The 21,050-nt window shown below is 39.0% G+C and overlaps 1 protein-coding gene across 2 annotated transcripts in view; it reads left to right on the forward strand.

Moving 5' to 3' along the window:
- LOC117990194 (zwei Ig domain protein zig-8-like) overlaps positions 1-21,050 on the forward strand; it is a 249,452-nt gene that overhangs the window by 99,622 nt on the left and 128,780 nt on the right. For both annotated transcript variants that reach the window (XM_069504358.1, XM_069504359.1), the window contains exon 2: positions 84-239. In XM_069504358.1, the coding sequence (XP_069360459.1) occupies positions 167-239 (73 nt within the window). In that variant the 5' untranslated portion in view covers positions 84-166. The remainder of the gene's footprint in view (positions 1-83; positions 240-21,050) is intronic.

Genomic DNA, 21,050 nt, shown 5'->3' on the forward strand with positions numbered 1-21,050 from the left:
TCAAGCACGATGAGTCCCCAAAGTCTATCGGTTTTTCGAAAGACAAGACAAGAGTTCAATGAAAGCTTTCGATTTGGTTACAGATACCCGAGGATGTGAGGCACCAGCGCGACGATGACCACCAGGAGGCCTGGCAGCAAGGGCACGGGATGAGAGAGTAGGCGCCATGACCACCAAGATGCTGCTGTCTCTGTTGCTGCACTGCTTTTACGTCACCACTGCTTCGATGCCTGACGGAGGTGAGTGAACACTTTACTTTCCCCATACACGTCTTTCACTGTTAATGCTACGTAGTAAAACCACAAGCACATTAATCTTACATTCAAAAACTGTTCGCTGCGAGACATAAGTACTTACAGTACATCGGCCTTTAGAATGACAATTCGGCTTTGTAGAGCGTTGTCTCTGTCACTCATACCTATATGACGTTTTGTCGGTCTCAACGACAGTGACAACGCTCTACAAATCTGCTTTCTCCTTCTAAAGGTCGATTTACATTGCTTTCGGCCGCGTACTGTGCTTAAAATTAGCACCTCTTAATCATGGCGTCTATTTTTTGTTGACAAAAACTTGAAATAGAATAGATGCACTATTGACTGTTCTCAAAGACTTTTAATAAAATAGAACCATCATTTATCGTTACCTCTCATTAATTAACTAAAACAGTATTAATTACAGTGCAACATATTACGAACGACTTAGAAAGTATTTAGTGATAGGGTATTAGCGTAAAAAATGAGCCAGCCCTTCTGTCACCAGAATATCAGTACCCTTATTATAAACGCGAAAGTGTGTTTGTTTGTTGGTTTGTCCTTCAATCACGTCAAGGGAATCAAAACCTGTAGGCTATTTCACGTTGACCTAGAGCCATGAAATTTGGCAGGTAGCAATGCCTATTACAAGTGAAGGAAAAATCCGAAAACCGTGAATTAATAATTGTGGTTGTAGCACAAAAATAATTCTTAAAAAATGTTATTACTTGTACGATGGTAGTTGGTACGGAACCATTCGTGTGCGAGTCCGACTTGACCGGTTTAGTAACATAATGGATTGGTATACCGTATACCTAGTGGAACGGTTTCACTACAATTACATTCGGAGAGATTAACGTTTAGCAAATATCGTGATGTGGCTTCACGACTTCTTACGTTTAATGTTCCACAAAAGAGTCGTAAAAGAAATAGGTTCCTTTGTCGTTCTAGCGGGAACCGAGCAGAGTGCCTATGTATTACATATGGAGGTATATATGTATTAGTGGGCAGAGAGGCGTCGTTTACTAGAGGTAGTGATGTCCCGCAAAACGGCCCCAACTTGACTGGTGACAAGAGGACCATTCTTGGTTTTGTCATTCAGTAAATTGAGGTTGATCCTATCTTCATTATACGATATAATTCGTAGTATTCAATAGTCAATTGAATAGTAGAAAAGATAAATCTACATATGTGAGATTATAAATAGATTTCATCTGCGATTTCGTCCGTTATAGCCTATACCTGGGCATAATACAGCTATCTTTAAGTGAAAGCATTTTAAGATTCATATCATTAATTCCGGAGATTAACTCTAGATCATATCAGTTGCTGGATATTTGGCATGGATTTTATGTTTAACTTAGGTCGCCAATAAAAAGGATATCAAGAAAATTTTACTTGAGAGAAGCCAGGCCAAGCTATAGCTATCAACTTAAAACTGTTTTTACACGACTGCCCAAAAAAGGAGTGTAATATTTTTAGGTTTCATGTTATAGTATGTGAGTTTCTTTATTCCACCATAACTTCTAAATTTCTGAACAAATTTCGATGTATGCTTGCATTAGGTATATCGCTAGAGTCTGTACATCATTCTAAGTAGGTACTAGCTATTAATTTTTAAAAATTCAATATGACACCATCTTTAAATGTGAAATTTTAACATTTTAGTTCGTTTTTGACTAGGGTAGTTGTATTTTTAATTACACCAATTTTTGTTTTAAATTCGCGTTTTTAGACGCTTAATGTATGATGTTCGTTGCTCTATGGAATATAGCTCAATGTAAATAAGTATATACTTCTCCATCTCTTCGTACCGCAAATTACATTTAAGCACAACAAGCAACAGCATGTATAGCGTATTTCGAATAAAAATTACATTCATTCACCGCACGCTGCGTGGGGGCGACATTATATATTATTAAATCTGGTTGCGAGTTACTTTTGTTAGCGAAGATAGGAGATACGCGGGTATCCCGCGCCTTGAAATATCTCGCTCCCAAGACTTTCTGTAGGGTTACCAGGTTTAGGGAAAAGTACTTACTAAGAAAAAGCCTGATTTGTATTGAAAACTCAAGGTATCTTCTAGGCAAGCGCCTCCAAGGCTGCATCAACACTTGCCAGCAGGTCTGACTGCAGGCTAGCGTTAGCAATAAAAATGTATAAAAAAACACGACTGCCCTGCAAAAATAAAAAAATTCCCATTTCAAAATAGCGTCATATAGCCCTGTTGATTAAAAAAACCGGCCAAGTGCGAATAAGACTCGCGCACCGAGGGTTCCACAGTACAGTCGTATTTTTTCGACATTTTGCACGATAAATAAAAAACTATTGTGCATAAAAATAAATAAAAATCTGTTTTAAAATGCACAGGTGAAGACCTTTCATATGATATCCCGTTTGATATAGTTGTCTTACATTGAAAATTAAAAATACTAATTATTAGTTGACCACAATTTACCTACCTACCTGCTCATAATTCTAGGTCAACGGAAAGTACCTACCTTATAGGTTTCTTGACAGACAGACAGACAACAAAGTGATTCTATAGTGTTTAGGCAGGCAGAAGTTATGGTGGAATAAAGAAACTCACATACAACAACGCATACAACATTAACTTGCTTTCTTGTTTTATTGAAGTGGTAGTCAAACATCCTATCCAGGCACATGTCACAAACCCTAACGCCTGATAAGTGGTAACCCTACCGGAAAGGCTTTAGAGGGAATATTTAAACGTGATTCCGAATGAAGAATTGTTCGTAGTGAAATGCGATGTATTATGTATGTTACTCTAAATGAACGGCGGTTAGGACGGGGTTCTTACGCGAACTCTTTCTCGGGTGATATATTGCCTTAGCCTTTATGATTCTGGTCTGTTTGTGCTGGATATATTGCGCCCGGGCGGCCAATTACCAGCATTATGCTGCGCCTATAAATCAGTTTAAATATCTTTATTGTGTATCTACTAAGGTTACCTACGGCTTTTCTTTATGAAAATATAACAATTATTCTTTTCTTACAAATAAGTTTGTTATTGGCTTCTCAGATCAGGGTGCGTTTGGAACCCTTGTAATGAACAGTAGAAATGTAAGTACTTTATTGTTAACTAACTTAAATATACATAACCAAAAAACCAAATATAAATTGATATCCTGCTAAAATATTTATCAAGTAAGTCTAAATATTTCACAAGTCGTAATTAAAAAATGGATTTAGAAATTGGATTGGATTCATCTAACGGTACGCCATACATCCAAATCTTTTCAGGCATTTAGAAGTTATAATGGGATAAAGAAACTCACATACATACACCCTGGAAACAATACATTCCTTTTTTCGGGCAGTCGTGTAAAAGTATAGTAAAGTAAATAACTCACAGATTCATCGACGCCCTAGCTCAAACCCTTGGACCTAAAAGGCCGTTACTTTGTTAGAAGTTCTCTTTATACTTACCTATTTAGGTTCCTTTAAATATTATGTAGGTATATATAGGAATAAGGCTGGTTTTTTGAAATTCCCAGTAAATTAATATAATTCGTTTTCATTTCGAATTCATTTTTCGCAATTCTTCGCATAACTGATATCAGGTGCTTTGATTCTTGGGAAAGTATATATTTATTACTTTATTGGGAAAGTAATACGTCTGCAGATTAAAGGCATCCACTTTCATATTATTTTTCGTAAAAATGAATTCCTCAAAATTGGTAATCAGATCCCTTCCTTTTTCCATCGTATTCAGTGGAACTCCGCAAAAAAATTGTTGATACCAAAGTCAAATTATTAATCAAAGTAAGTTAATGTATTCATTTTTGAACTCAATATCAGTTTTGACTTTTGAACATCGAAAATTCGTTGATAGTAAACCTGTTAGTATTATTTTTGTCATACTGATTCTGATCTTCATCAACTCGAAACTAAAGCTACGATACGAGGGTTCTAAACACACCCTGGCCCGAGAAGATGAACAGAACAAATTCAGCTGGATGTTCTTTTAATTACTCCTGGCCATCTAAACGTAAGAAAACATATTCAAATGATTGCGTTGTAATATTTTTGTGTAAAAAAAGAATACACCTACTCGCGTACAATTTCTACAATAGAAAGAGGCGCTAATTAAATATTCAAAATTAATTATTATTTTCCAAAGAGCCGCTAAAGTAGGCGTACAACAAACTTTCCTGCGAATGAAAACATCGCATTAAAAGTTGGTAAATTGTTTTCTAAATTTAGCATTCATTTTAATGGAAAATTCAATGATAAAATAAAACACGATTTAATTTCGCTTGTTCTTTTAGAGGCGGATTTTTTTTTTACAAAATGTCTGGCTAAACGATTAGGGCTGCCTTTTTATTTAATTGGAGTTTGTTTTGTATTTCGATAAAAGTAGATATATTTAAACTATGTGTAAAATAGTGACACACCAGTCTTCGAACCCGTGATCGTCAGGTTTCAGTCACGGGCTCTCACCAACACGCCACGTCTATGTTTTGGGCACAATGTCCATTTGGACGGCGTATATTTTTTGTAAATATAAATTTTTAGTGATAAGTTTTTTCTGTATGTAGTTATATACTATAGGTATATAGTTTTCTTTTGTATTGAAAAAAATATATTTAAACTAGCACATTTATAAAATAAGTACCTAGGTCCTAGGTATATATTCATATTCAGACTAGTTTTCGGGAGGTCGGGAGTTCAATGCCGGACCTCTGACTTTTCGGAGTTATGTGCGTTTTAGGCAATTGTATATCATTTGATTTAACGGTGAAGGATCATCGTGTTGAAACCTGCACGCTTGAGAGTTCTCCATAATGTTCTTACAGGTGTGTGAAGGCTGCCAATCTGCACTTGGCCAGCGTGGCAGACTGGTCTTCTCATTTGAGAGGAGACCCGTCCTCAGTAGTGGTCCGGTGATGTATTAAGTTCTTATACAAACTGTGAGTTATTAAATCTGATTATTATTTTAGCGTTTAAACTACCGTGAGTGATTTCCTGTATATTATTATAAAAAAGACTGACTGACTGACATATATCAACGCACAGCTTAAACTGCTGGTCCTTGAGACATGAAATTTGAAGGGTGTGTTCTTTGTAAAGCGTAGGTATCCACTAAGAAAGGATTTTTCGAAATTCCATCCCTAAGTGTGTTAATTTGGGTTTTGAAATTTATGTAGTCCACGTGGACGAAGTCACGAGCATAAGCTAGTACCTACATAGCCCACGCGGACGAAGTCACGAGCATAAGCTAGTACCTACATAGCCCACGCGGACGAAGTCACGAGCATAAGCTAGTACCTACATAAACCACGCGGACGAAGTCACGAGCATAAGCTAGTACCTAAATAGCACACGCGGACGAAGTCACGAGCATAAGCTAGTACCTACATAGCCCACGCGGACGAAGTCACGAGCATAAGCTAGTACCTACATAGCCCACGCGGACGAAGTCACGAGCATAAGCTAGTACCTACATAGCCCACGCGGACGAAGTCACGAGCATAAGCTAGTACCTACATAGCCCACGCGGACGAAGTCACGAGCATAAGCTAGTACCTACATAGCCCACGCGGACGAAGTCACGAGCATAAGCTAGTACCTACATAGCCCACGCGGACGAAGTCACGAGCATAAACTAGTACCTACATAGCCCACGCGGACGAAGTCACGAGCATAAGCTAGTACCTACATAGCCCACGCGGACGAAGTCACGAGCATAAGCTAGTACCTACATAGCCCACGCGACGAAGTCACGAGCATAAGCTAGTACCTACATAGCCCACGCGGACGAAGTCACGAGCATAAGCTAGTACCTACATAGCCCACGCGGACGAAGTCACGAGCATAAGCTAGTACCTACATAGCCCACGCGGACGAAGTCACGAGCATAAGCTAGTACCTACATAGCCCACGCGGACGAAGTCACGAGCATAAGCTAGTACCTACATAGCCCACGCGGACGAAGTCACGAGCATAAGCTAGTACCTACATAGCCCACGCGGACGAAGTCACGAGCATAAGCTAGTACCTACATAGCCCACGCGGACGAAGTCACGAGCATAAGCTAGTACCTACATAGCCCACGCGGACGAAGTCACGAGCATAAGCTAGTACCTACATAGCCCACGTGGACGAAGTCACGAGCATAAGCTAGTACCTACATAGCCCACGCGGACGAAGTCACGAGAATAAGCTAGTACCTACATAGCCCACGCAGACGAAGTCACGAGCATAAGCTAGTACCTACATAGCCCACGCGGACGAAGTCACGAGCATAAGCTAGTACCTACATAGCCCACGCGGACGAAGTCACGAGCATAAGCTAGTACCTAAATAGCACACGCGGACGAAGTCACGAGCATAAGCTAGTACCTACATAGCCCACGCGGACGAAGTCACGAGCATAAGCTAGTACCTACATAGCCCACGCGGACGAAGTCACGAGCATAAGCTAGTACCTACATAGCCCACGCGGACGAAGTCACGAGCATAAGCTAGTACCTACATAGCCCACGCGGACGAAGTCACGAGCATAAGCTAGTACCTACATAGCCCACGCGGACGAAGTCACGAGCATAAGCTAGTACCTACATAGCCCACGCGGACGAAGTCACGAGCATAAGCTAGTACCTACATAGCCCACGCGGACGAAGTCACGAGCATAAGCTAGTACCTACATAGCCCACGCGGACGAAGTCACGAGCATAAACTAGTACCTACATAGCCCACGCGGACGAAGTCACGAGCATAAGCTAGTACCTACATAGCCCACGCGGACGAAGTCACGAGCATAAGCTAGTACCTACATAGCCCACGCGGACGAAGTCACGAGCATAAGCTAGTACCTACATAGCCCACGCGGACGAAGTCACGAGCATAAGCTAGTACCTACATAGCCCACGCGGACGAAGTCACGAGCATAAGCTAGTACCTACATAGCCCACGCGGACGAAGTCACGAGCATAAGCTAGTACCTACATAGCCCACGCGGACCAAGTCACGAGCATAAGCTAGTACCTACATAGCCCACGCGGACAAAGTCGCGAGCATACGCTAGTTAAATACATACTTACCTTACAAATTAATTATTTAAAATTTGATATGGTACTATTTATAGCGTATAATATGTGTAACAAAATATGGAATATTTAATAACATGTGCTGAAATGAGACGAAACCATAAAATTAAGTATGTAATAAATTGCGAAATTATGCAAGGAGTTTAGGAAGTGGGGAACTCTTCATGGAGCGTGGATTTGTTCGCGTCTTCGCTCTAATGTTATTTTATTGACGTACTTACGTTTATTACGCCTAATTTAGCTAACATGGAGAAGAAATACTGTATTATGAAACTGCTTGACTGATTCTTATGATTTTGCGCTTGAAGATTATGGGGGAAATATAAGAAGTTAGATGACGCCCGCGAGTTTGTCCGCATACATTTTGGTTTTTAAAAATTCCTGTGGGAACTCTTTCATTTTCCGAGATAAAAACTAGCCTATATCTGACTCCGGGATGCAAGCTATCTCTGTTCCTACAAAACAGATGTTGCATGCAATTTTTTTTGGCGTGGGCTTTTTAAAAATTCCGTGGGAACTCTTGGATTTTACAGAATAAAAAGTAGACTATGTCCTTTCTGGGATGCGACGCTACCAAATTTTGTCAAAATTCGGTTAAATCATAGATAACAGGATCAACAATGGGTTTGCATAATATTACATGACTTCCACTAGTATTAGTAAACATTGTGTGAAAAAGAGTATTTTAGCATACTAAGTATATTAGTGTTATAGGTTATAGAGTACGCCTATATGATATAGAGTACAACACTCTATTTTATTTAGAATACGGTTGGCAACCCTAGTGTGGGCATACCCTGGGCCATGTTTGTTATGACAATCTAGGACCATGACGATAATTAGATAATATACAATCACAGGTCTGAAACTGTTGGTGTCGTCGTCGAATGTTTTCATTCAGCTTAGATGCTCCAAACTTTAATTTATTGAGAGCGTAAGTACATGCAAAAGCAAGTAGAAATATTACAAGTTAAAAATACATAATCCACATTTCAAATCCACACTTACACATTCACATTGAACAAGCAAGCTAAGCTAAAAGCCTCTTTTAATCCGCATTATAGGAATCCCCACTTCTGACAGAAATTTAAAATCCTTTCTACTCGAGCGAGTTCCATCATCGCTCGACTCGAATCGATTGGAACGGGGCGAGACATCGATGTATTGACAAAGTATATCTCTAGCTCAGCGAGAGACGAACAAATGTTTATTCACATGAGTATTTGAATATTCTTTCAATTTGTTAACATTGAGCAGTAGTGAATTCTATTTCTCCGCGTTTATATTATGCGGAATTTTTAAAAGAGGGAATCTGTGTCATGTGTCATCATCATCATGATCATCCCATCGCCGGCTCACTACAGAGCACGGGACTCGTCTCATAATGAGAAGGGCAAGAATTTGTCATGTGTACAAGTACAGGATCCAAATAAATCAGGTGCCATCAAGTGTATTTAAAACCATTAATAAATAATAGATATAGAATTTTTGCAACAGTAGGTAAATAAACAGAGCTGTAGCGATAAAATCTCCGAAATAAAATAAGTTTTTTTAGTCTTCTGTATGTATATATTTGTGTGTATAACAAAGTATTCTAAAAATAAAGTTTTTTTAGGGTTAGAGTCTCAACCGCGATGCGTTTGCGAGCTGAGGCCCTGGGAAAAAAGATCCCGGACGAGTTCTAAACTAGTCGCTTGCGTCGACTAAACACATAAGTACATCCGGGAGCATTCATAATATTTACTTACCTACATGTGTTTTTTTAACTTAGATACAAGTTAGCCCTTAGCTGCAATCTCACCTGGTGGTAAGTGATGATACAGTCTAAGATGGGAGCGGGCTAACCTAAAAGTGGTATGGGCATTTTTTACTAAACCCACACGTCCTAACAATAAAATATAAGTAGCTAGCTGATGCCCGCGACTTCGTACGCCTGGATTTAGGTTTTTAAAAATCCTGTGGGAACTCTTAAATTTTCCGGGATTAAAAGTAGCCTATGTCCTTCTGTACCAATTTTCGTCAAAATTGGTTGAACGGTTGAGCCGTGAAAAGCTAGTAAACAGACAGACAGACACACTTTCGCATTTATAATATTAGTATGGATAGTATGGATTGTAATAACTAGATTTGAAACATAATATTTAACGATTATATCCATAATAATTGAACCAGTTCTCGTCACAGACCCTCATTATATCTGATATTGTGATTGTTCTAATAACAGAAAATTATAATCTTTCTAGACCGTCTTATTAATACTTGATATTCTGAAAATTATTTCAAAATGTTCTTACCATTGGATTAATTTAAAATTGACTCTGTCTAAATATTTTTAGGGTTCCGTACCTCAAAAGGAAAGACGGAGCCGTTATAGGATCACTTTGTTGTCTGTCTGTCTGTCAGTCAAGAAACCTACAGGGTACTTCCCGTTCACCTAGAATCATGAAATTTGGTAGGTAGGTAGGTCTTGCAGCAGACATTCGAGGGAAAATCTGAAAAACGTGAGTTTGTGGTTATATCACACAAAAAAATTAAATTGTGGCCATGAACTAATAATTAGTATTTTCAATTTTCTAAGTAAGTTAACTATATCAAATGGGGTATCATATGAAAGGTCTTCACTTGTGCATTCTAAAACATTTTACAGATTTTTATTTATTTTTATGTACCATAGTTTTTGAATTATTGTGCAAAATGTCGAAAAAATACGACTGTAATACGGAACCCTCGCTGCGCGAGGCCGACTTGCACTTGGCCGGTTTTTGGACTCTATACGCCTGAAATAATATTTGAGACATTAGTATATTTATATCATTCATCACTGGATGTTGCCTGCGACTTCGTCCGCGTGGATTTAGGCTTTTAAAAATCCCGTGGGAACTCTTTGATTTTCCCAGGTTCCCCAGGTTGTTGTTTATCTCTGTACCAAATTTCGTCAAAATCGGTTGAATGGTTAGACCGTGAAAGGCTAGCAGACTAAGAAGGACACGCTGGCCCAGTGTGGCAAACTTTATTCACCTTGGAGAACATTATGGAGAACTCTCAGCCATGTATGTTTCCTCACGGAGTTTTCCTTCACTGTGAAAGCAAGTGATATTTACTTGCTTAAAAATTAAAATGCATAATATAATAAAGTTGGAGCTTCGTGTCGGCCTCAATAGCTCAACCGGTAAAGGAGTGGACTGAAAACCGAAAGGTCGACGGTTCAAATCCCGCCCGTTGCACTATTGTCGTACCTACTCCTAGCACAAGCCTGACGCTTAGTTGGAGAGGAAAGGGGAATATTAGTCATTTAACATGGCTAATATTCTTTTAGAAAAAAAAAAAAAAAACTTCGTGTCGGGAATCGAACCCCTGACCTCCCAAAAAGAAGGCCGACGTCTTAACCACTAGGCTATTAATAAAAACGTCTGTGGTCTAGAGTAACCGACATAGCTCAACTATGACATTTGTGGATATAATCATATAATTAATAATTGATTAACCACTTTTGACAAAATTAGGTACAGATTTGCGGGGACACATGCTGCATCGGAGAAGGAGGACCGGGGAGACAAAATCTCGGAAAATCTATGTTTCTGCAGGATTTTTAAAAATCTAAATCTTGTGTTACGGACATTATCTAGGTAGGTATTTGGTACAACATGTGCACGCATCGCGGATACGGATACATGCTACTTTTTCTCTCAGAAAAATATCAAATAAGCAATCCCTTATCAGAATTAAAAAAAACCCACAGGATTAAAAAAAAACCTAAATCCAACGAAACCAATCGTACAAAACGAACGAAATCGGAGGTATCAATTAACTATATTTGAAAAAAATTAAACAATTCCTTTCAAGCGAAACATCGAGAAGCATCAACCTTGTTTTTACAAAAAAAAAAAGGGAAAGACAAACCTATCGGAATCCATTAGACCTCGACGAACTCCGTCGGAACGTCCCTCTTCCTCCTTTAATAGGACCTTTGATGTCCTCCCGACTCCCGAGTCCCGGTGGAGCTAATTTCCCTACCCCGTTGTTTTTGTCATACCTTTGAGAAAGTTCGCAAGAACCGCTGAATAGTTTTCTTTGGAGACTTTGTGAGCAGAAGTAATACCTACTCCTATTCTGATAAAATAAACTTATTTTGGTGATAGCCTAGTGGTTAGGACGTCTGCCTCCTAATCGGAGGTCGGAGATTCGATCCCGGGCACGCACCTCTAACTTTTTGGAGTTTGTGCGTTTTAAGTAACTAGGTAGGTATCACTTGCTTTAACAGTGAAGGAAAGTTCTCAAAGGTGTGTGATCAATCCGCCAATCTGCATTTGCGTGGTAAACTATGGCCAGAAACCCTCACTTTACGAGGAGACCTGTGCTCTGTAGTGAGTCGGCGATGAGTTGATCATGATGATAATAATGATGAAACTTATTTTATTCTGTAGCCAGTTGGCGAACTTTTTTTCGATTCCATTTCAAGTTAGCCCTTGACTGTGATCTCACCTGGTGGTAAGTGATGACTGATGACTGATGATGCAGTCAAAGATGGAAGCGGACTAACTTGGAACAGGTATGACGATTTATTAAACCCACACCTACCCCTTATCGGTACCTATCGGAAACCTCAACTGTCATCATCATCATCAACTCGTCGCCGGCCCTCTTCTGAAAACGATTTTCTTATCAGAATGAGAAGGGTTTAAGCCATGGTCGACCACGCTGACCAAGTGAGTGAGTGGCAGAGGTTACACATTTTTCATTACGTATGAACAAAACAAAAACTAACTAAAAACCTTAGTTAGAATTAGAAACATCAGTTTCCGTAAATTTCCACGTTTTTGGCGGTTACTCAAAAACTTCTTTTTGCAGTTTTTTAGAAAAAGAACTAATAAGTACCTAAGTCACCTAAGTCGAGCTTTGATACGTCATAATATGAGTGTAAAGTACATACCAACCTAAATAAAAAAATACGTTTTCCTAATAAGATAAAAGGACAAAATATGATGTCGACATCCAAGTAAATGTTCAAAGAAACACTGCTTAACACTCTTTGAAGAACGCTCCTTTTATACAATCACAAAGTAGATCTATAAAAGGAAAAGCTGAACTGACTGACTGACTGACTGATCTATCAACGCCCAGCTCAAACTACTGAATGGATCGGGCATTTGGCATGCAGATAGGTATTATGACGAAGGCATCCGCTAAGGAAGGATTTTTAAAAATTCAATCCCTAAGGGGGTAAAATAGGAGTTTTGATGTAGGAGAATTTGTGTAGTCCACGCTGACGAAGTCGCGGGCAAAAGCTAGTATATCAAAAACAACTTCGTACTAAAGCAACAATACATTTACAAGTAATTTAATACTTCTCTACATTTCCCAAAGCAGAAAATCGTCAGGAATATCACTTTAGTTTCCCACAAGGGCCGTATTTCTTGCGACCTGCCTGGAGTGTCGAAACAGCCGAGGGCCGAGGGCCGAGAGGCCGAGAGAAAGGGCCGGATTAGCTTTCCGCCTGCGAAATTATTTACTGTAGGTACTCGGACAATCCTCCTGAACCGCAATCAATAAAGATTTCACGTATAACTTGTTACGAAGGTCACTTTTTATCGTTTCGCATGATTGCTTTTCTATTTTCGGTCTTCCAGGGACATTAAGCATAGGAGTACATATCAAACATTTCGGAGTTACCCCACTCATGTTGTATTACTTAGGGCGTTTGTACACTCATCCGTATTCCGGGTTCCGCACTACAGTCGTATCTTTTCGACATTTTGCACGATAATTCAAAAATTATGATGCATATAAATAAATAAAAATCTGTTTTAGTATGCACAGGTAAAGCCCTTTCATATGATACCCCACATGATATATTTATATTACTTCAAAAATTGAAAATACAAATTTTTAGTTCTTACTTCTTAACCACAATTTTTTTTGCGAGATGTAACCACAAATTTTTCCCCTAATGTCTTCTATAAGATCTACCTATCTGCCATGATTCTAGATCAACGGGAAGTACCGACAGACAGACAGACAACAAAGTGATCCTATAAGGGTTCCGTTTTTCCTTTTGAGGTACTTACGGAACTCTACAAACGTTAAACAAGTCGTAATAATTTAATACTTATTCCTTTCTTTTCTTCGTTTCCAAGATTACAAATCCTTACAAATATCAGTTTAGTTAACCGCGCGGGCCGTGTTCGCGACCTGCGTCGAGTGGAGAACAAATGAGAGGTCTCGCCGAGGGGCCGGATTAGCTGCCAAATTATTTACCGCTGTACGAGGTCGGGAGATCTCCGCAAACCGTCATCAAAACCAAGGTCTAAGGACCAAATTGCGACACCCAAACTGGGTATCCATAATACTTTGTACATGCTTAATATGATGTAATGAGTTATGGAAATGCAATAAATGAAAATTGAAATTGAAATTGAAAAAATATTTAACTTCCTACTCAGACATTTTTGTAGACTAAGGTTGACTTGCACCAAACTTTTAAATATTTATACACTAGTCCGCGTGGATTTACGTTTTTCAAAATCCCGCGGGAACTCTTTGATTTTCTGGGATGAAAAGTAGCCTAGGCTTTAATCCAGGGTTTAAACTATCTCCGTTCCAAATTTCAGCCAAATCAAGTGGTTGCAATAGCATTTATTCCCAGATAAAGTTAATATTTCACTTAGGTTAGTTTAAATACTAAAACTCTCGATAAGCCTCTACGCGTTGTGATCCATATCCGCGCGCAAGTTTAAAATGAGAGGAGATTTTAACTTTACTCATCTAAAAATACCCAATAATTCGCCTGCTTTTCTGACTGACTCTTTCATAATAGTTTTTGATTTATCGTGCAAAATGTCGAAAAAATACGACTGTAGTACGAAACCCTCGATTCGCGAGTCTGACTAGCAATTGGCCGTTTTTCTTTGATTTCACGTCACCATGTATTAGTAGGTATATCGCCGATATATCGCAAACCGCGAGTTTCCTCACTCTAGTTCACTTTCCTCACTCTAGTGTAGTTGATTCAGAATGCCATACCTTTATTATAGTGTCAATTAGTGTGGAAGTATCCATACTCCATAGGTACGTCATAACCTCATAATATACCTACATACATAGGATAGCTATCAGGTGTTTTACCGTGGGCGAGTCTTTCTACTCCGAGTTCACACGTCATTAGTCGGCGTGTAGTGCCGCCATTAAAAGCCTTTACCGTCACGCAATAAAGAGCGCACGTGCCTCACAGGCGCCCTTAGCTGACGCGTGAGAGCCTCATAATGCTATTCCGTTTATAATTTGTTGTGTTCATTCCTTCCTTGTTCCTGAACAGTTGTGCGACCTGTTGAACGTGGGAAGTGGGGATAAATAAAATATGAGGAAACGATAAAGATTAGGATGGTTTAGGCTGCCTGTGCATTGAAATGGAGTTTTATTACGTCATCTCTCAAACGGCCTAGTGGTTAAAATGTCGGGTTCCTATTCGTGGCATCGGGGTTCTACTCTCAAACGATTTTGATAAATGATACGTCATTAGCCATTAGATTTGTCTTGATGGCGCTAGTGGTACATCAAATTCTTGTAAAATCAAGATGGTGGATTTTATGCGCTTTAGTGTGCGGCCTGAAAAAATGCTGTGCAAAACGCAATCAGGGTTTTTAGAAAACCTTTTAATTTACTTGTGGAGTGACTTACATAATATGTGTGTTTTAAGCAATTAGTTATTACTTGCTTTAACTATGAAGAAAACTATCTTGAAAAATGCATGCCTGAAAGTATTTCATAATTTTGAGAACAGTGTGAAGTCTGCCAATCCGCACTTGGGCAGCGTGGTAGACTATAGCCAAACTATTCTCATTCTGATAGAAGACTCATGCTCTGTAGTGAGCCGATGGGTTGATGATAATGAACTGACGAAATAAAGAAAAGGTAGCCAGCTTACAGCTCAAATATATTATCAAAGATAAGAGAAAAGACCTAACATAAATCAAGATTCAGGTCTTATACAATACCTGTCATTATTTCTCGCTCTCGGAATTTCTTGGAGCGAATAGGGCAAGCCGCTGTCTCAGAGCACTAAATAATAGAGTGGAGTGTGTCAAGATAACAGGCAGTAGAATCTGTTTGGCTAAGTCTATCTTAGGTCCGGTCAGGTCCGGCCTAAGCAAAGCTAACCGATCTTGACGGACCGTCTGCGGAGACCGCAGCAATTTGCTGATGTACTTACTACATACGAACTTAAACTGATTTCAAGAGAGTCTCAGGGCCTTTTCAGAATAATTGCGATGCGATGTCGCATTGTAAAAAATCGGTCAAGTGCGAGTCGGACTCGCACACGAATAGGTTCCGTACCATCGTAAAAGAAATAACACTTTTTATTTATTTTTAATTTTCATGGCGGCCATTTTGAAATTTTTAGTATTTGTTGTTATGGTGGCAATAGAAATACACATTCTGAGAAAATTTCGACACAACACGAGATACAGCCGGCTAACAGACAGACGTGTACCGCTAACAGATAGACGATTATGCTTGAACTGATGATAACTTTATATTATATAACTTCACCCACTTTCTTCATTGCAACTTAAACTTTATCAGTATAGAGATATAATTAAAATTTGCCTGACAGAGTTACACGATAGTTTTTCGATTATTGAGCGTTTGCGTTCGAGATTTCGGATTTAATAGCGAGGTTGGTTACATATTGATACTGGCGATTGTTTGCTGAGGTGTTAACGGCTCAGTTTGCTCAGGCCTGGCTCTGTTTGCTCTACTTACTATTATAGGAGCAACTGTGCTGCTCTGATGACTAAACATGTTTTGATTTTGTTACGCAGGTTTGTTTAGTTTTGATATCCGTGATATTTAGCTACATTGTTATGGGTATGAAATGCCATGGGTGGATGAGTACGATATAGAATATATTTGTGGGACGGAACGACATAGGCGGGATCCTTTTGCTAAAAAGCGGCCAACCCCAAAAAGTAGTTTTTGTCAAAAAACCTGGGGATTTTTAAAAACTAATGTTTCAAAAAAATGCATGCTACGAGTACGTAAGTAGATGCTACGTAGGACCAAGCAGTGGCGTGCAGAGTATTTGAAGCCAGGGTAGGCATTAGTTAGGTAGGAACCTATTTACTGGCAGGTCATAATGAAAAATATGCATTGAGCTATTCTCAATCAGTCTCTAAAAAAGTCCCATGCTATTCCCATGCTATTTTATTATTACTTTTTTTTTTTACTTATCCATCTTATTTGTTCACCTGTCTGTCTGCTAGCTTTTCACGGTCCATCATTTTAACCGATTATACGTGCATCCTGGGGAAGGACTACTTTTCATCCCGGAAAAGAAAAGAGTTCTCACGGGATTTTAAAGACCCTAATCCACGAAGACTAAGTCGAGGCCATCTAGTGATCTATACTAATATTATAAATGCGAAAGTGTGTCTGTTTTTCACGGCCCAACAGTTTGACCGATTTTGAAGAAATTTGGTACAAAGTTAGTTTACATACTGGGAACGGAAATAGTCTATTTTTTATTCCGGAAAATCAGAGAGTTCTAACGGGATTTAAAAACCTTAATCTACGCGAACGAAGCCGCGGGCATGACCTAGTTATTTATAATTGCGAGTTTGTATGTCATCTACCTGTCTATCTGTCTGTTTGTCTATGATATTTTCACGAACCATGCCATGCTACGGTTTAACCGATTTTGAGAAAAAAATAGTAAGTACAGGCTTGCATCTGGGTCGTTTTATTCTGCGAAATCCGAAGAGTTCCCACGAGATTTTTAAAAACCTAAATCCACGCGAAATAAAGTCGCGGTCTCATCTATTATAATATGTAATAATATTACCTATAACTTTCCAGTTCCTTTCCTCACGAATAAGTTTCTTAGCTTAGCGAGTCGGATCTTGTTGTAAGAGCTAACCTAGAGCAGATCTCCTCTCTGCTTGCTGAACAAACTCGAGCCGCTTTGCTTTGTGTACTTTACATTTTTGTTAGCGCCGCTCATCTTGTCTTCCGTAATATAAAACTGTTTACCTACTCTTACTAAAACTCTCTTTTATTTTTCTTTTAATTTGAACTGTCACGTGGTTTAGCTAATATTATCTCATACTTAAAAGCTGTGATAGCCTAGTGGTTAGGATGTCCACCTTCTAATCGGAGGTCGGGGGTTAGATACCGGGCACGCACCTCTAACTTTTCGGAGTTATGTGCGTTTTAAGCACAGACGTTTATCCAGGTTTTAATTAATTAAATATCACTTGCTTTAACGGTGAAGGAAAACATCGTGAGGAAACCTGCATGCCTGAGAGTTCTCCATAGTGTTCTCAAAGGTGTGTGAAGTCGAAGTCACGGGCATAAGCTAGTTAAAATATAGGTACCCATAAGTATTATCCCACGCTGAACTAGAAATTAAAATACAACATGGAACATACAGTCAGAATAAGCTCCTGTCCGACATCAGGACAGACCTTTATTTGTATTTAAATTTATTATTAATCATCTAGTTATTGTAAGTGGCACTGCCGTTCTAATTAGATATAAAATAAATAAAAATAAAATAAAAAATAAAAAATCAGCGCGAGCGCTGCGGGCGACTTGTCGTTATTGCGCAGTTCACATAATTACCTCACTACATACACAGTTCTAAATACCTTCATTAATATACCTCACCTACCTCACGTATGAAACACGCGATGATATTAATTATGATCTGCATAGTGCATTAGTAGGTATTTTATAACAATCTAATTCAGGGAGGAATTGCTTCCGATTGTTTTAAATATTATTTGCTTAACAATTTTTAAATAATACAATATACTAGGTATCTACTGTTAGCTTATTGAAGTTAGTTTAATGAATTAGACAATATTTCACTCATCCGATGTCACGCAATCTGTGGTGGGGCAGCCATCTTGAATCGATATGTATAAATACGGGTGTTTGGCGGTTTTTACTCCAGTTAAAGTTAAATGTAGCCCAGAATTTATTTATATCGTCACTATCGACTTCAAGGCTTACCTTTTCTTTTACTGTATGCAAGTCAACAAAAATCCCAGCTTTAATCTTGAATATGTATAACATTTCGTAAAATTATCACCAAAGAAGAAGAGAAAATTCACGCTAAAGGTATTTTCACTTTCAAAATTTTAATACCGTGATGAAAAATTCGGTGTTACGGTACCTCCATTACTTAAATTACCTCGAAGTTCAGGCTCTATAGCGTTTATGCAAATCCTGGGGGAGGAGCATCTGTTGCCAACTATCGCTGTGAATATTTTAAGGGAAAATGGTGCGGCGAGAATTGGGTTTGGGAGGTGGCAACACTGATAGAGGAATCTAGATCCTAATAATATTATAAATGTGAAAGTGTGGATGTTTGGGTGTTTGTTACTCAATCACGCAAAAACGGCTGAACGGATTTGGATGAAATTTGGAATGGAGAGAGATTATACGTGTCTGCAAAATTTCAACTCTATCGGACCATTGATTGTTGACTACGTAGTCGAAAAATCAGTAACCAACTTCGACGAAGTAAGAACTTACGAATAAGTTAAACTAATTTATTAGTTTAACTTAAAAAGCTTTAAAAAGGATATTCTAAATTGTAAAGTGTGAACAACATCACGTAATAATTTCTTCCATAGCTACATCCTTTCCATCAACGCATAACGAATAGCTAGCCAAGTTGAAGTGTAGGCATAATAAACAACAAGTTAGTCACAAGCGCCCTCTGTCGTCTGATGGCGAAGCGAAGGATGGCGCAGTGTAGCTGTAATCGTTCGAAAAACTTCTTTAGCGGAAAGTGTCCTTGCTCACAAATACCACTTATAGGGAAGTTATTTTGTGACTCGACAAGGGTTCGCGCAGACGACGGAATTCGGATCGGCTGTGAGTTTCATCTGAAGCCTTGGTTTATTAACAAATAGCGAACAAAAGAGCAAGCCGGTCCTAAAGTGATTACTGACAACCATGAACATTTGAGGCAGCTAGTAAGGTAAAAACTGAGTTAAGCTATACAAAGTGTCTGATAACTATGTCGCAGGGCTACCAACTAAACATACATTATAATATAATAAGAAGAACAGTAACAGAGGAACTGCTATTGCCAGCTTTGTAAGGTTTTGTTGTTCCGCCCTTTGTTGAAACCTCGTGGGGACAACACCAAAGGAAGTTAGTTCCAAGATTTGCAAAAGTTATGTGTGGAAAAAATCTACTACAACGGGTAGTCGAAGTACACCAGGTACCCAAGTGGTAAGGGTGAATTTGCTGATTTTTATTGCATTTGTAATATTAGTATTGATTTTTAACATTTATGGGAGTATTGATTAAGTTTGGAATATGACAATGGATTGTGGATTTGGTCAGTCCTTTGGGTCTTAATTTTGTATGTCATCATCATCATCATCAGCCTGTGAAAGTCAACTGTTGGACATCAGCCTCCCCCAAAGAGTGCCACCACACCCGGTCGTTCCTCATCCAGCCACCGTGCTGGAGAGCTTCCCACGCCGCTTGGCTGATACGCGGTCTCCACTCAAGACTTTCCGGCTCCAACGACCAACGCCTCTACAACAGGCATGACCTGCCCACTGCCTACTCAGCTTGCTAATAGTTTGGGCTATGTCAGTGACCTTGGTTCTCCTGCGGATCTCCTCCTTTCAGATCTTATCCCTCAGGGAAACTTCTAACATAGCCCTCTCCATAGCTCGCTGAGCGACTTTGAATTTGTGAACAAGGTCGTTTGTCAGTGTCCACGTTTCAGCACCATAGGTGAGAATATTTTGTATGTAACTGTTTGGCAAACTCCCTGCCTGATATTTACATTTTAGGTTTTACCCTTGAGTGTCGGTAAATTTAATATTTTCTTTAATCTTTGACAGTTTATTTATGTTTTATATTTATTATTATTATTGGCTGATCAAAAGTATGTCGTCTGCGAGTGGTCTTACATAGAATTTATTTTGTGAGCGGCTCATAAATAAAACTAGGGGAGGGTTGGAGGAAATTGTAAGTAACTGGTGAAAACGGAGCGTAGTTCTACATGGCGGCCACTCTCAGAGTTTCCGAGTGGCTCGTGAACGACAGACGGACAGAACTAATGTGTATATATAAATCTTCCTGTCTCGAGATTCCTTATTGTACGTCGGGTATTAGTGTAATGGCCCGTAGACTATTGAAATTAGGCTCTCGTATATATTACTTTTATCGAATAATTTATTGATGTTTACCTATTTACGTAGATTTATATATAGTTTATGTTCATTATTTAAGGTAGACTTGCGGTTGATCATGCCTCAACAACCCACCCTCGTTAGCTCACTAGTGAGACTGGTCTGCTTTTAGAAAGAAAAGGGCTTAGGTCAATGTCCACCATACTGAGCAACTGTAGATGGCTAGAAAGTTAAAAAAAACCGGCCAAGTGCGAGTCAGGCTCGCGCAACGAGGGTTCCGTACTACAGTCGTATTTTTTCGACATTTTGCACGATAATTCAAAAACTATGATGCATAAAATAAATAAAAAACTGTTTTAGAATGTACAGGTGAAGACCTTTCATATGATACCCCACTTGATATAGTCACTCACTTCGAAAGTTGAAAATACTAATTATTAGTTCATGACCACAATTTAATTTTTTTTGTGTGATCTAACCCTAAATTCACGGTTTTCAGATTTTTCCCCAAATGTCAGCTATAAGATCTACCTACCTGTCAAATTTCATGATTCTAGGTCAACGGG

This window comes from Maniola hyperantus, chromosome 17 (genome assembly GCF_902806685.2).
Source record: "Maniola hyperantus chromosome 17, iAphHyp1.2, whole genome shotgun sequence".
In the NCBI taxonomy this organism is placed as follows: Eukaryota; Metazoa; Arthropoda; class Insecta; order Lepidoptera; family Nymphalidae; genus Maniola; species Maniola hyperantus.